Genomic DNA, 15,403 nt, shown 5'->3' on the forward strand with positions numbered 1-15,403 from the left:
AAGACTAGTTATTTTTGTAGATGATGTGGTAATAATCCTGGAAATTATTGAGAATTATTGATAAAACTCAATGAAACTCAATAAAAGATAAGATAACAGAATATAAAATGAACCTACTGAAATTAACAGCTTTCACATACACAGAGTAACCAATTAGAGAAAGTGATGGTAGAGAAAACCTCATTTAATCTCAATTAAGAAGAATTCAATACTTAGAAATGAACTTAACAGGAAATGTGTATAACTTACAGGAGGAAAACTTTAAAACTCTCCAGAAAGACTCATTTGAACAAATGAAAGACATTCCTTATTCTTGAGTAGGATGGTTCAACAACATATAAATGATGGTTCTCTCTATATCAATTTATAAATTTAATATAATCCCAATAAAAGTTCTAACAGGCTTTTTTTTGAAAGTTAGATAAGTATATACTGAAGTTTGTATGGAGAAATAAATTTGTAAGAATATTCAAGAAAATATTAAAAAGAGAAAAATTTCAGGGCAGTAGGGGCGGTGGGGGGGACCAGCTGTACCAGATCTTAAATTATACTATATAACCTCTACAAATAAAACATTTTGGTACTGGTCCATGAATGAGCAAATATACAAGTGATACAGACTATGCAGTCCAGGAGGAGACCCAGGAACTATGGAAATTTAGCGTATGATAAAGGCAACATTGAGAGCAGGAGGAGAAGGGGACGACAGAAGATGAGATGGCTGGATGGCGTCACCGACTCGATAGACATGGGTTTGGGTGGACTCCGGGAGTTGGTGATGGACAGGGAGGCCTGGCATGCTGCGGTTCATGGGTTGCAAAGAGTCGGACACGACTGAGCGACTGAACTGAACTGAAAGGCAGCATCTCAAATCCCTGGGGTAAAGATTGACTTTAGTAAATGGTGCTGGAACAACTGGGTAGCCATTTTTTAAAAAGTTAAGTTGGATCTATATCTCACATTATACAGAAGAATAAATTCTAGATGGAACAGGGATATAAATGTAAGCAATTTTGAAACCATATGAGAACTAGAGAAAAAGCAGAAGCGAATTCTTTCACATTAGTGTAGGGAAAGCCTTTCTAGCCATCACCCAAAATTCAGAGGAATGAAATATCAGTAATTTGATTATATAAAAATAAAATTCTTTTCATAGCCAGAAAACCACCATAAACTAAGTCAAAAGATGACTGATAGAGACTTCCCTGGTGCTCCAGGGCTAAGACTGCACACTCCTAATGCAGGAGGCCTGGGTTCGATGTCTGGTCAGGATCTAGATCCCACATACTGCAACTAAAAGCTCCTGCGTGCCTCAACTAAAGACCCATGTGCTGCAACTGAGACCCAGCACAGCCCAAGAAATGTGTGTGTGTGCTCAGTCACCCAGTCGTGTCCGACACTGCAACCTGTGGACTGTAGCCCACCAGGCTCCTCTATCCATGGGATTCTCCAGGCAAGAATATTAGAGTGGGTTGCCTTTCCCCCAACCCAGGGATCAAACCTGAGTCTCCTGCATTGGCAGGTGGATTCTTTACCGCTGCACCACCCGGGAGGCAGCCAAATACATAAATATAAATATCCCGAAAGGGAGATCACTGACGAACTGGGAAATCTCTGCAACATGTATCAAAGACAAAAGGGTAACATCTCTAATACATGAAGAGCTCTTAAATGAAGGTACAAAAGATAGAAAAATGGGAGAGATGTGAACAGGTAATTCATGTACATATACAAAATATATAAAGATAAGGATGAATTTAAATTGAATTCTTAAACCTACCAAAAGAGGTTCAAATTCATAACTAAAATATAAACAGCACTAAGATACAATTTGTCACCTATCATATTAGCAAAAATTTAAAAGTGTGACAACATATTCTATTGGCAAGACTGTGGGAAAATGCACTCTCATGCATTGCTGATGGGAATGCAAATAGATACAATGCTTTTGGTGGGGAATTTGGCAATATCTAATGAAGTTATTGGGAAATAGACAGGGAAACAGTGTCAGACTTTATTTTTTTGGGCTCCAAAATCACTGCAGATGGTGACTGCAGCCATGAAATGAAAAGACGCTTACTCCTTGGAAGGAAAGTTATGACCAACCTAGATAGCATATTCAAAAGCAGAGACATTACTTTGCCAACAAAGGTCTGTCTAGTCAAGGCTATGGTTTTTCCTGTGGTCATGTATGGATGTGCGAGTTGGACTGTGAAGAAGGCTGAGCGCCAAAGAATTGATGCTTTTGAACTGTGGTGTTGGAGAAGACTCTTGAAAGAGTCCCTTGGACTGCAAGGAGATCCAACCAGTCCATTCTGAAGGAGATCAGCCCTGGGATTTCTTTGGAAGGAATGATGCTAAAGCTGAAACTCCAGTACTTTGGCCACCTCATGCGAAGAGTTGACTCATTGGAAAAGACTCTGATGCTGGGAGGGACTGGGGGCAGGAGGAGAAGGGGACGACAGAGGATGAGATGGCTGGATGGCATCACTGACTCGATGGACGTGAGTCTGAGTGAACTCCGGGAGTTGGTGATGGACAGGGAGGCCTGGCGTGCTGCGATTCATGGGGTCGCAAAGAGTCGGACATGACTGAGCGACTGAACTGAATGAAGTTATCTACTTAATGTATCTATATTCGCTTAGCTATCTTCTTTGAATCTACCCTGAAGATAGACCTCAATCAACATGAAAATACAGATGCATAATGTTATTCATTGCTGCACTGTTTTTAACCGCAAAATATTGAAAAAAAACCTCTGAATTCCCGTATATAGAAGACTGACTAAATTATGATATATCTACATAATGGAGTACCATGTAGCTGTAAAATAAGGAAGATTTCTAGACCAATTTGGAGTGATTTCCAGAATATATTAAGCAAATATTAACTGAAGCGAAGTGAAAAATGCAGGTGTAAAAAGAATGTGTGTATGTTAGTTGCGTCTGACTCTTTGCGACCCCATGGACTGTAGCTCACCAGGCTCCTCTGTCCATGGAATTCTCCAGGCAAGAATACTGGAGTGGGTTGCCATGCCCTCCTCCAGGGGATCTTCCAAACCCAATCTTGAACCTGGGTCTCTGTATTGCAGGCAGATACTTTACCATCTGAGCCACCAGGGAATATCAGTGCTTAATGCTATTTTGGGGACTTCCCTGGTACCCAGTGGCTAAGACTGCAAGCTCCCAATGTAGGGGACCTGGGTTTGATCCCTGGTCAGGGAACTAAGGCAATGGCACCCCACTCCAGTACTCTTGCCTGGAAAATCCCATGGACGGAGGAGCCTGGAACACTGCAGTCCATGGGATCACAAAGAGTTGGACACGATTGAGCGACTTCACTTTGACTTTTCACTTTCATGCATTGGAGAAGGAAATGGCAACCCACTCCAGTGTTCTAGCCTGGAGAATCCCAGGGATGGGGGAGCCTGGTGGGCTTCCATCTGTGGGGTTGCACAGAGTTGGACACGACTGAAGTGACTTAGCAGCAGCAGCAGCAGGGAACTAGATCCCGAATGCAACGAAGTTTGAAGATCCCACATGCTGCAACAAAGACCCAGCAGGGCCCAGTAAATAAGTAAAATTTTTAAAAAAAATTACTATGCTATTTTTCACATAAGAAGAAAAGGGAAATAAAATATACATATATCTTTTTTTCCAGGTAACGTAGAACGAATCAGATCGGTTATCTATAGGAGTGGATAGAAATAGGGTGGAAAGACTAGAGAAAAGGGAATGGAGTAGAGAGAAAGATGGAGATATGACACTTCTGAATGTATGTTTTTCTATAGCTCTGACTTTTAGAATCATGTTAATCTTTCTCCTGCCCCCAAATTAATTAAAATCTACCAAAATGTTAGGACAACCCAAAATGGTCTACCAATTGTAATAAATGTACTTAACTGTATTACAAATTAATAACAACCACACTGAAGGCAGAGGAAAGAAAAGAATTAACCTAAGTCACTTTGGAATCAGTATTTTGAGTGTACACTGTAAGGCTAAAGACAAAAAGGACTGTATACTTGTATATCAATTTCTGGCTAGTAAATTTATTTTTATGACCTGGCATAGCCCAATAGATAAACAAATATTTTTAAAAATGACTATACTGATCCATACAAGGTACAGGTTAGCAAGTCAAATTCTGATGTGTTTTCTAGGACTGAGGAAATATTAGTAAATATATTGTGGATAGAGTCAGGTTTCTCACTGTGGGGAAAAAGGAGTTACAAATAAGGAAAAGGAAGAAAAGAGGTGAACCCTGTGGTACTGGGCTAGAGGCAGGATCCAGATAATTCATGGTCTATTTCTCCATCTGTCTTTCAAGATAAGTAGATGGAAGTATGTGTCTAGGTGTGATACATACCTGTATTTCCTATTCGACTCCTGAGAGGGCCCAGAGTGTTCCCCCAGTAGGATGAGTATACCTCGTGCCCAAATTTTGATTTCTGAAAACTACTCTCCAGCAAGAGGAGCCAAAAGTGATTTCTTTTGACAAATAGCTGATGACAGAGCTGGAGAAGAGAAAATACAAGATGAAGGGATCTTGTAAAAATACAGGTTCTAATTCATTAGAACTGGAGCAGAGTTTGAGATTCTGCATTTCCATCCTATTTTGCATATTCTATTCTACTGCATTTGAAGTGTGTGGATTCACAGTGATGCGTGAGTGTCTGCTTTTCTGAGAGGCCCCTGGTGATGGTGCTGCTCATCTGCTGAGCTCTCTTTGATTAGCAGATAGCTCCCTAGTGTAGGTTATTACACAGGAGACTCAAAGCACTGGCTGCGCAGGGAGAAGTGGTTTAGGCTAAGGTAACCTGCATTCTGAGAGTTTTGGTGAGGTTGTTTAAACCTCAGGGATGCATTTATTTAGATGACAGTGTGGTAGAGTGGAAAGAGCACTGGTTTGGGAAACAGAGTGAATTTCATATTCGTAGTTTAGAGTCTGGGTGGCCTTGAACATTATTTCACCATTTTGGAGTCTTGGTTTACAGTTAGCAAAATAGATACAGTAAAAATTTCCCTAGCAGATTAGCATTAGAGAAATTGTGTCTAAAGGACCTAGCATAGCTCTAGACACAGAGTAGGTGTTCAGAAAAGTGGTGACAATTATTATCACTTATGCAATAGAATTGGAGAAGGCAATGGCACCCCATTCCAGTACTCTTGCCTGGAAAATCCTATGGATGGAGGAGCCTGGTAGGCTGCAGTCCATGGGGTCGCTAAGAGTCTGATACGACTGAGCGACTTCCCTTTCACTTTTCACTTTCATGCATCGGAGAAGGAAATGGCAACCCACTCCAGTGTTCTTGCCTGGAGAATCCCAGGGACTGGGGAGCCTGGTGGGCTTCCGTCTATGGGGTCGCACAGAGTCAGACATGACTGAAGTGACTTAGCAGCAGCAGCATGCAATAGAATCCTCTTTACTGGAAGCCGAGAACTGTGATTAATGTGTGTGAAAAGTTCTGTGAGGAACCTCAAAGCAGTTTTGCACCAGAGACAACTTACTTCTATTCACTGGCCGAAAGAAGGCTATGATTACTTAAGTAAAATTATCTTGGCCTAATGAAAAATACTTGTTCCTGTCTTCCCCTGCATAATTAACTTTTAGAATCATCATAAGTCTTGGCCTGATGAAATTTGACACATTATTCACTGATTCAAACAGAGATTTGTTGAGCGCCTGTTACTCTGAGTCCAACAATCCGAACTCCTGTAACGTCCTGCCTGGAGCATCTAGTTGAGACCTGAGCCCCTTTGAGCTCACTGTCCTCTTTGCCTCCTTTCCTCAGGAAAGCCCCCTGAGCATGGGCTTCAGACTGAGCTAACACTCCTAGCACCTCGCACACCCCCGTCCTAGCGCTTGTCTCACCAACCTGCAAGCTGCTCCTCCTCCTCCTCTCTTCTCGATTTTTTTTTTCCTGCAAACTTCTTCAAGGCATAAAGCTCTTTGTAGCCCTGTCACAGAACACTGGCTGCACCCACCTTGTAGTTGAACTGATTGCCTGGCACAGGACATCCTCAAGGAGATCAGTGTCTGAGGTGTGTGGGAGGGTCAGGGAAGGCTGCCTGGAAGAGGTGGTGATGCTTGAGCTGAGGTTTAAGAAGAGATGCGAGGCGGGAGGGAGGTAGAGTGGCCAGAAGACATGGTGTGTTTGGGGCACTGCACATGGTTTGCTGCTGCTAAGTCACTTCAGTCGTGTCTGACTCGGTGCAACCCCATAGACGGCAGCCCACCCGGCTCTCCCATCCCTGGGATTCTCCAGGCAAGAGCACTAGACTGGGTTGCCATTTCCTTCTCCAATGCATGAAAGTGAAAAGTGAAAGTGAAGTTGCTCAGTCGTGTCCAACTCTTAGTGACCCCATGGACTGCAGCGTACCAGGCTTCCCTGTCCATGGGATTTTCCAGGCAAGAGTACTGGAGTGGGGTGCCATTGTCTTCTCCGTACAAACATAGTTTGGACCAACCTTAAATGTGGGGTTGTGGGGGGCAAATGTGAATGGGTAAGCAAAGCTGAAGGAGAGGTAAGGACTAGCCAGGACAGACTGAAGTGCAGCTGAGGAGGCTGGGTTTTATCCTGCGGGTAATGAGAGGCCAGTGAAGGATTTTAAGCAGGAATGTGTCGGGGGAGGGTTGAGGGTGATACTCGAAAGAGGGTAGGGATTTTGATGTAAGCCAGGTAACCAGACCCAGCTGTTACCCTGATGCCTTTGTGGCCCTGAGCAGAGTGGTTTGCTCTGGAGGCACCCTTTGCCTGTCCTGCTGTTTTGGCTGAACGGTAGGAGCTCACCTGGACAGGAATCTGGCCCTTGTGAAAGCAGAAGGCATAGCTGCCTGCAGAGTGAGTGTATAGCAGGAGGCCCTTGGACCGCCTTTACTGGGTTTGCTAATCAGGTCTGCCATGGCATAGGGATGGAGACTTTGGAGAAGTTACATGATTTCTCTGAATCTCATCCACAGAACAGAGATGATACCAACCCTTCAGTGCTTCTGTGAAAACTGAATTAGATGATGATAATGAAAATAATGATGACTATTTAGTAAACATCAACTCAGTGGCTGCGTTCTAGGTATATTGTTGTTGTGTTGTTTAGTTGCTAAGTTGTGTCCAACTCTTTTGTTACCCCACGGGGTGTAGCCTGCCAGCCCTCCTCTGTCCATGGGATTTCCCAGGCAAGAATACTGGTATGGGTTGCCATTTCCTACTCCAGGGAATCTTCCTGACCCAGGAATTGAACCCAGACCTCCTGCATTGGCAGGCAGATTCTTTACCACTGAGCCATCAGGGAAGCCCTCCAGATACATTAGTGAGTCATTAAAAGACATATAAAACATCAAAAGTAGTGTTTAATTCATGGTTCAGTTCAGTTCAGTTCAGTCACTCAGTCGTGTCTGACTCTTTGCGACCCCATGAATCGCAGCACGCCAGGCCTCCCTGTCCATCACCAACTCCCAGAGTTCACTCAACCTCACGTCCATTGAGTCGGTGATGCCATCCAGCTATCTCATCCTCTTTTGTCCCCTTCTCCTCCTGCCCCCATCCCTCCCAGCATCAGAGTCTTTTCCAATGAGTCAGCTCTTCGCATGAGGTGGCCAAAGTATTGGAGTTTCAGCTTTAGCATCATTCCTTCCAAAGAACACCCAGGATTGATCTCCTATAGAATGGACTGGTTGGACCTCCTTGCAGTCCAAGGGACTCTCAAGAGTCTTCTCCAACACCACAGTTCAAAAGCATCAATTCTTTGGCACTGAGCTTTCTTCACAGTCCAACTCTCACATCCATACATGACCACTGGAAAAACCATAGCCTTGACTAGATGGACCTTTGTTGGCATCATGATAGGTACTCAATAAATACCAGATTCTTCCCCCTACCTCCTGCTAATCATTGCACTTCCTACAGTTTGTCAGTAGCTGATAGAACATTGCCTTAGTACTACCTTCCAAAAGACTTTATTTATTCCCACAAATTGACGTAGAGAAAATACTGAAGATTTAATTTAAGCTCAGGAAGCAGCCAGTGAGTAATTTCTGATATTATTTCATCAAGGAAGTACTTGGAGCTTTAGAAATCAACTATACTTTAACCAAATTATAATTTGATACTGTTAGCCCTTTAATTTAATTTTCAGGTTCAGAGTCTTGGGTTTCTACAGACATCAGCCAGAACTGCAGCCTGTACTATGACCTTGCTCTTGTGCTATTTTGGTATTTAGTGCCCAAATAATCAGGATGAACACCTGAATATACAAGCCCTGTTTAAAATGGAATATGAAAGGTTATCTAAGTGTTGCCATGAGTTCTGTGTCCTGTCTGAATCTGACAGGTTTCTGATGGTACTGGACCATAAGCGTTGTCAGCAAAAAAAAAAAAAAAATGAAGGCTCCCCCGACCCCGACCCCAGTCTTCAGGAACTCTGCTCATCCTAGCCTTTCTTTTCTTTCTTTGTGCAGGTTTCAGGTAACCAGATCCTCTTTGACAACATAAAGCCTGGATTAAAGCTAACTCTGTAGCAATCCCAGGATTATGGGCTCAGGAGGATAAATCCTGGGTTGGTTTCAGTTAAATCTCTTTGTGAAGAAAGCAGCTATGAGAGGCAGTTCTGAGATCGGTTTAACTGTGGATTCCTAGCTCCCCAGGATCAGTTCTTAGGAATGTCACAGGCCATTGTGCACACAGGACACGAGAGATCGTTCCTGGGAAGCGCAGTGGGCTACTGGCAGCTCTCGTCACACTCGAAAACGGGCTGTGCTTCTGGCCCAGCTTTATTCCTGGTCGACAGAGCTAAAGTCAAGGAAAGCAGGAGTCATTGTCTCCGAAACGCTCATCTGCATACCTTGTCCACACCCACCACCCGAGTCAGAGACTCGGAGACTAGCATAAAACCAGAGAATTTTAGAGCATACTCCATGTCTAACCATCTTTCTATCCTTAAAACTTCTCCTCCTCTCTCTGGGTATAGACTGCTCAGTTGCTCAGGTGTGCAAGTCTTTGCGACCTCATGAACTGTAGCCCGCCAGGCTCCTCTGTGCATGGAAATGTTCAGGCAAGAATTCTGGAGTGGGTTGCCATTTCCTACTCCAGGGGATCTTCCCCACCCAGGGATTGAACCCATGTTTCTTGCACCTCCTGTATTGGCAGGCGAATTCTTTATTACTGGGCCACCTGGGAAATCAGGTATAGATTGCCCAGTCTCCAATGCTGCCTTAGAGGGTGCAAGGAAGAGGATATGAGTAACATGCAACCTTTCCTTATCTCCTGCTTTCATTTTCCAGCAACAGCTGCAGGCGTACGTGGCCTGGGTGAACGCACAGCTGAAGAAGAGGCCAGCGGTGAAGCCAGTGCAGGACCTCCGACAAGATCTCCGGGATGGGGTGATCCTGGCGTATCTCATTGAGATTGTAGGTCGGTTGGCCCTGGACTCTGATGCTAGCTTAAAACAGAACATGGCCTTTTTACCCTCCATGTGCCCTTCAGAGCAGATTGTTGGTGGTGGTTTAGTCACTAAGTCGTGTCCAACTCTTGTGACCCCCATGGACTGTAGCCCGCCAGGCTCCTCTGTCCATGAGATTTCCCAGGCAAGAATACTGGAGTGGGTTGCCATTCAGCTACATTAAACTTTGGGAGTGTGATGAGGAGCATGGTCACAGCTCTCAAGAGTCTCCCAATCTAGTTGGAAAGACTGGAGAGCGAAGTCACTTCCAGTAATGTACTTAGTACTGTGATGGGGCAAGCACAGATAAGAGCAGAGGGCGGGCACGCAACCCACTGTTAGGGATTGTAGGATGGCTTGCCAGAAGATCTGATGTCTACACTGAGGCTGGAAAGGGAAGTGGCAGCCAGGCAAAAAGAAGGTGCGTTACCAACAAAAGGACCCGACTAAGATAAGAAGACCTTGTTTTCTTGAAGCCCCAGAATTGTTGCCTGTCATTCTTATTGAAAGTGAAAGTGAAAGTGAAGTCACTCAATTGTGTCCGACTCTTTGTGACCCCGTGGACTGTAGCCCACCAGGCTCTTCAGTCCATGGGATTCTTCAGGCAAGAATACTGGATTGGGTTGCCATTTCCTTCTCCAGAGGATCTTCCCAACCCAGGGATCGAACCCAGGTCTCCCACATTGCAGGCAGACGCTTTAACCTCTGAGCAATCAGGGAGGTATCATAACCTTATTTCCACAGCATTTGTCCACATCTCTTATTATTTATCTCACCAAATGATGGTTGTTTATTATCTACCTCTCCAGTATAGATTGAGCTCTTTAAGAGCAGGTACAGTATAATTTTTTTCCCCCTGTTTCCACAGTCCTTAACCAAGTGCCAGACACATAACAGGTACTCAAACATTCATTGACATATTTGAGGGATGTGGGTTTGAGTGATATGTAAGAAGGCAGGCTTGCATCAGGCAGCCTGTCCAGAAATACCTCATTCAGACAGTTCATATATTCATTATTCACTTATAGTGATAATAACCATGATAATAGTAATAGCAGCTACTGTGTATTGAACACTGTCTCATTTAATTTCACTTTATCATCAACGTTTGAGAAACATAATATTACCCCCATTTCCAGGAGCACTGTATATATATATACACACATATATGTGTGTGTACATATATATCAAGCATTGCTAAACACGCTACTTTGATTGATTTATGATAATGGATAGCATTTAAGTATTTTACTTATTTTTTGAGATTTAGAAAGGTCTGTCCGTGGAATTTTCCAGGCAAGAATACTGGAGTGGGCAGCCTTTCCCTTCTCCAGGGAATCTTCCCTACCCAGAACCCAGGTCTCCTGCACTGCAGGCAGATTCTTTACTGTCTGAGCCACCAAGGAAGCCCTTAAGCACCTTTGCAAGGTCACATAAGAATAGGGGTAAAGCAGAGGTACAAACCTGGATTTACTTTAATTCCAAAGCTAATTTTCAACTTTTAATTTTTCACACATTTGAACAGATTATCCTGGAAATATAATCAGTTAGAAAATCCAGACAGCACAAGAAGATAGAAAATCAAAAGCCATTTCCTCCATCTGTCCCCTTGCCAGTAATTTGTTCTTTCTGGAGGCAGCCAGTGTTAGCAGTTTCTGGCTATTCTTTCCAGAGATATTTAATGGTGTATATACAGGCAACACCTACTCCAGTGTTCTTGCCTGGAGAATCCCAGGAACGGCGGAGCCTGGTGGGCTGCTGTCTATGGGGTCACACAGAGTCGGACACGACTGAAGCGACTTAGCAGCAGCAGCAGCAGCGTACAGGCAATATGAATGTGTATTCTTGTTTTTCAAAACCCAGGTTCTTAAATGCTGCATTCTGTTGCAACTTGGCTATAGAGAAAATCTCTCTGAATTCACTACTTGAGATTGCGTTCTTTCTTGAGCTGGCCCTCACTGAGCTTTTGACCCTACTACTATGCCCCTGAAACTGTTCTCCTTGAGGTCACGACTCTGCTCTGTCAAATCCCGTGGCCAGGGCTCAGTCCTCATTTTATTCAACTTAGCAGAACTTGACACGGTGGATCACTCCCTCCTCCTCCAAACATCTTCCCTCGGTCTCCAGGATCCTGTGGGCTTGAAGTTTTCCTCCTTCCTCACTGGCCTTTCCTGTTTGCTGTGCTGGCTTTCTCCTCAATGTGTGTGTGTGTGTGTGTGTGTGTGTATGTGTGTGTGTGTGTGTGTGTGCGCGCGTGCTTAGTCGTGTCTCTTTGTGATCCCATCGACTGTAGCCCTCCAGTCTCCTCTGTCCATGGAATTTTCCAGGCAAGAATACTGAAATGGGTAGCCACTTGCTACTCTAGAGGATCTTCCCAACCCAGGGATCGAACCCGTGTCTCTTCCGTCTTCTGCAATGGCAGGTGAATTCTTTACCAACTGTACCACCTGGGAAGCCCTCCTGACCTCTAAATGTTGGAAGTTCTCCTTAGAGGTTCAAACCTTAGTTCTTTTGTATATTCTCTATCCCTAAGTGGTCTCTTCCCAAGTTTGACTCTTTAGCCCTAAGCTTTTCCTTGAGTTCTAGATGTGAATATCAGCTGCCTATTCAACTTCTCTGCTTGGATGTCTAAAATGCAACTCTCACTTCACGTGTCCTAATCAGAACGTTTCCTTCACGCCACTGATCCCTCTGTCCTCTGAGATCCTTCATCTGACTAACACATCACAGTACCATTCCCTCAGCTGTTGAAGCAGAACACTTAGAAGTTGTCTTTAATTATTCTCTTTTTCTCATCTATCATATTCAGTCCTTCACATGTGCTGTTTGCTTTATATTAAAAATATACCTGGTATCTCAGTTTTCACCTCTCAGCTTCTTCCCAAACCATCATTATCTCTCACTTGACTATTTTCATTTCCTTTCTAACAGATTTCCCTGTTTCCCCTTTAGAGAATCTATGTCCACATGAAGTCAACTTTTAAAAGCATTAAGCAGGTCAGGTAACTCATCTCACATGCTAGCAAAGTAATGCTCAAAATTATTCAAGCCAGGCGCCAATAGTATGTGAACTGTGAACTTCCAGATGTTCAAGCTGGATTTAGAAAAGACAGAGGAACCAGAGATCAAATTGCCAACATACGTTGGATCATATAAAAAGCAAGAGAATTCCGGAAAAACATCTACTTCTGCTTTATTGAGTATGCCAAACCCTTTGACTGTGTAGATCACAACAAACTGTGGAAAATTCTTCAAGAGATGGGAATACCAGACCACCTTACCTGCCTCCTGGGAAATCTGTAGGTCAAGAAGCAACAGTTAGAACCAGACATGGAACAGCAGACTGGTTCCAAATCGGGAAAGGAGTACGTCAAGGCTGTATATCATTGCCTGGCTTATTTAACTTATATGCAGAGTACATCATGTGAAATACTGGGCTGGATGAAGCACAAGCTGGAATCAGGATTGCCGGGAGAAATATCAATAACCTCAGATATGCAAATAACACCACCCTTATGGCAGAAAGTGAAGAGGAATTAAAGAGACTTGATGAAAGTGAAAGAGAAGAGTGAAAAGGCTGGCTTAAAACTCAACATTCAAAAAACTAAGATCATGGCATCTGGTCCCATCACTCCATGGCAAATAGATGGAGAAACAATGGAGACAGTGACAGACTTTATTTTCTTGGACTCCAAAATCACTGCAGATGGTGATTGCAGCCATGAAATTAAAAGATGCTTGCTCCTTGGAAGAAAAGCTATGACCAACCTAGACAGCATATTAAAAAGCAGAGACATTACTCTGCCAACAAAGGTCTGTCTAGTTCAAGGCTATGGTTTTTCCAGTAGTCATGTATGGATGTGAGATTTGGACTATAAAGAAAGCTGAACGCTGAAGAATTGATGCCTTTGAACTGAGGTGTTGGAGAATACTCTTGAGAGTCCCTTGGACTGCAAGGAGATCAAACCAGTCAGTCGTAAAGGAAATCAGTCTTGAATATATATTGGAAGGACTGATGTTGAAGCTGAAACTCCAGTACTTTGGCCACCTGATGTGAAGAACTGACTCATTGGAAAAGACCCTGATGCTGGGAAATATTGAAGGCGGGAGGAGAAGGGGACGACAGAGGATGAGATGGTTGGATGGCATCCCTGGCTCGATGGACATGAGTTTGGGCAAGCTCTGGGAGTTGGTGATGCACAGGGAGGCCTGGCGTGCTGCAGTCCATGGGGTCACAAAGAGTCGGACACAACTGAACGACTGAACTGAACTAAACTGAACTCCCTTACCTCCAAGCCTGCATTTTCTGCCCATTACATATAGAATAAAATTCAAGATCTTTGCTCTAGTTCCCAAAGCCCCACATGACCTGGCCTTGCTTGCCTGCCTACCTGTCTTAGAACTGGACTCCTTGCTGTCTCCACTCCAGCCATAGGGTCTTGTTGCTGTTTCTCAGATAAGCTGATCTCGTTCCCGCCTTGGCCTTGGTACTTAAGGTTCCTCAGCCTGGAATGCTACCTCTGCAAATCTTCTCCTCTCTGATTTTATTCAAGTCTCCCCCCAAACGTGTTATCAGAAAGACCATGATTACTCGTCTTTGTTTTTCCTCATAGTATTCATCACTGGGCTTCCCAGGTGGTGCTAGTTGTAAAGAATCTGCAGGCCAGCACAGGAGACGCAAGAGACCCGGGTTCAATCCCTGGGTGGGGAAGATCCACGGGAGTAGGTAATGGTACCCCCCTCTCCAGTATTATTGCCTGGGAAATCCCGTGGACAGAGGAGCCTGGTGGACCCCAGTCCTTGGGGATGCCAAGCGTCGGATGTGACTAGCACAGCCCAGCACTTACCACTACTTGAAATTATGTCAAACATTTATCTGTTATCTTGGCCATCTCTCATCCCTGCAGATATAAACTCTACGATGGAAGGACAGACAGACAATGTCTTGGTCACTGCTCTTTCTCTGGTGCCTCAAACATTACCTGGCACACAGTGGGTGCTCAGTGAATATTCGTTGAATGAATAAATGTACACAGAGTAACTTCACAGGCCCCAGGGAATTGTGAAAATTCGAAGCCCCTCCAGAATGCTTTCATTTTCCTATTTCCCATCCAGATTACAAACACGAAGGCCTAACTCCCTTACATATTTATAGATAATCTTCGTGTTTACAGCAAATATTCTCTCTGTGTCTGGCTGCTATGAACCTGTGATAGTACTCCTCCCCATAACTTCATGTATTTTCTCTCTTCTAACAGCAGGAGAAAAGCTGAGTGGGGTACAGCTGAGTCCCAGTAACCAACAAGAGATGAAGAATAATGTGGAAAAAGTGTTACAGTTTGTAGCCTCCAAAAAGATTCGTATGCACCAGACTTCAGCTAAAGGTCAGTGCTTCCTTCTGTCCGTGGTGGCTGAGTACACTCATCTTTACCTGGGGATTGCCACCTTCAGAAGAACCATCCACAGCGTAGCTGAGGGCTCGGAGTAGACTGGAGTGGGATTAGGCTGATGACCTCACATCTTTTTCCGAATAAGGAAAGTCATCCTCTTGGGATGGAATGATTATCAAAATCCAGGTGCTTTGGAGACCGGGGTGAAGGTAGAAGCTCTTCATTTTAACTGAATAAAGTTTTGCTCGAGCGTGTGTAGGAAAATTAACAGAAAAGAAATGACAACGTTAGGATATTAATTTTAGAACATCTTGTTTAAGATATCAAACATGAAGATAGATGATATTTTTGTGTGTTCCTAGTGTTTCATGCCAGTTATTATCTCAGATCATAATAGCCTACTTTTTTCTATCCAGTTTTCCAGAAGGAAAATATTTGATAGCAGTTTTTTTTGAACATCACAGGACATCTCCAGGCAGGATCAAAAGGCTCTTTCACCTCTACACATGCACTCTCCTGGAGCCACATGGCCAGATGAAGGACAGCTCTCACTGCAGTTTGAGCCCAGGCTGCAGGG

The 15,403-nt window shown here is 43.9% G+C and overlaps 1 protein-coding gene across 8 annotated transcripts in view; it reads left to right on the forward strand.

Annotated features, from left to right (window-relative positions):
• DIXDC1 (DIX domain containing 1) overlaps positions 1-15,403 on the forward strand; it is a 79,106-nt gene that overhangs the window by 22,674 nt on the left and 41,029 nt on the right. For 5 of the 8 annotated variants that reach the window (XM_061440276.1, XM_061440277.1, XM_061440275.1 and 2 more), the window contains 2 exons: positions 9,279-9,408; positions 14,695-14,820. In XM_061440276.1, the coding sequence (XP_061296260.1) occupies positions 9,279-9,408; positions 14,695-14,820 (256 nt within the window). Of the gene's footprint in view, positions 1-9,278; positions 9,409-14,694; positions 14,821-15,403 lie in introns of those variants that run through there. The other 3 variants (XM_061440279.1, XM_061440278.1, XM_061440282.1) reach the window with 2 other exon arrangements.

This window comes from Bos javanicus, chromosome 15, assembly GCF_032452875.1.
Source record: "Bos javanicus breed banteng chromosome 15, ARS-OSU_banteng_1.0, whole genome shotgun sequence".
NCBI lineage: Eukaryota > Metazoa > Chordata > Mammalia > Artiodactyla > Bovidae > Bos > Bos javanicus.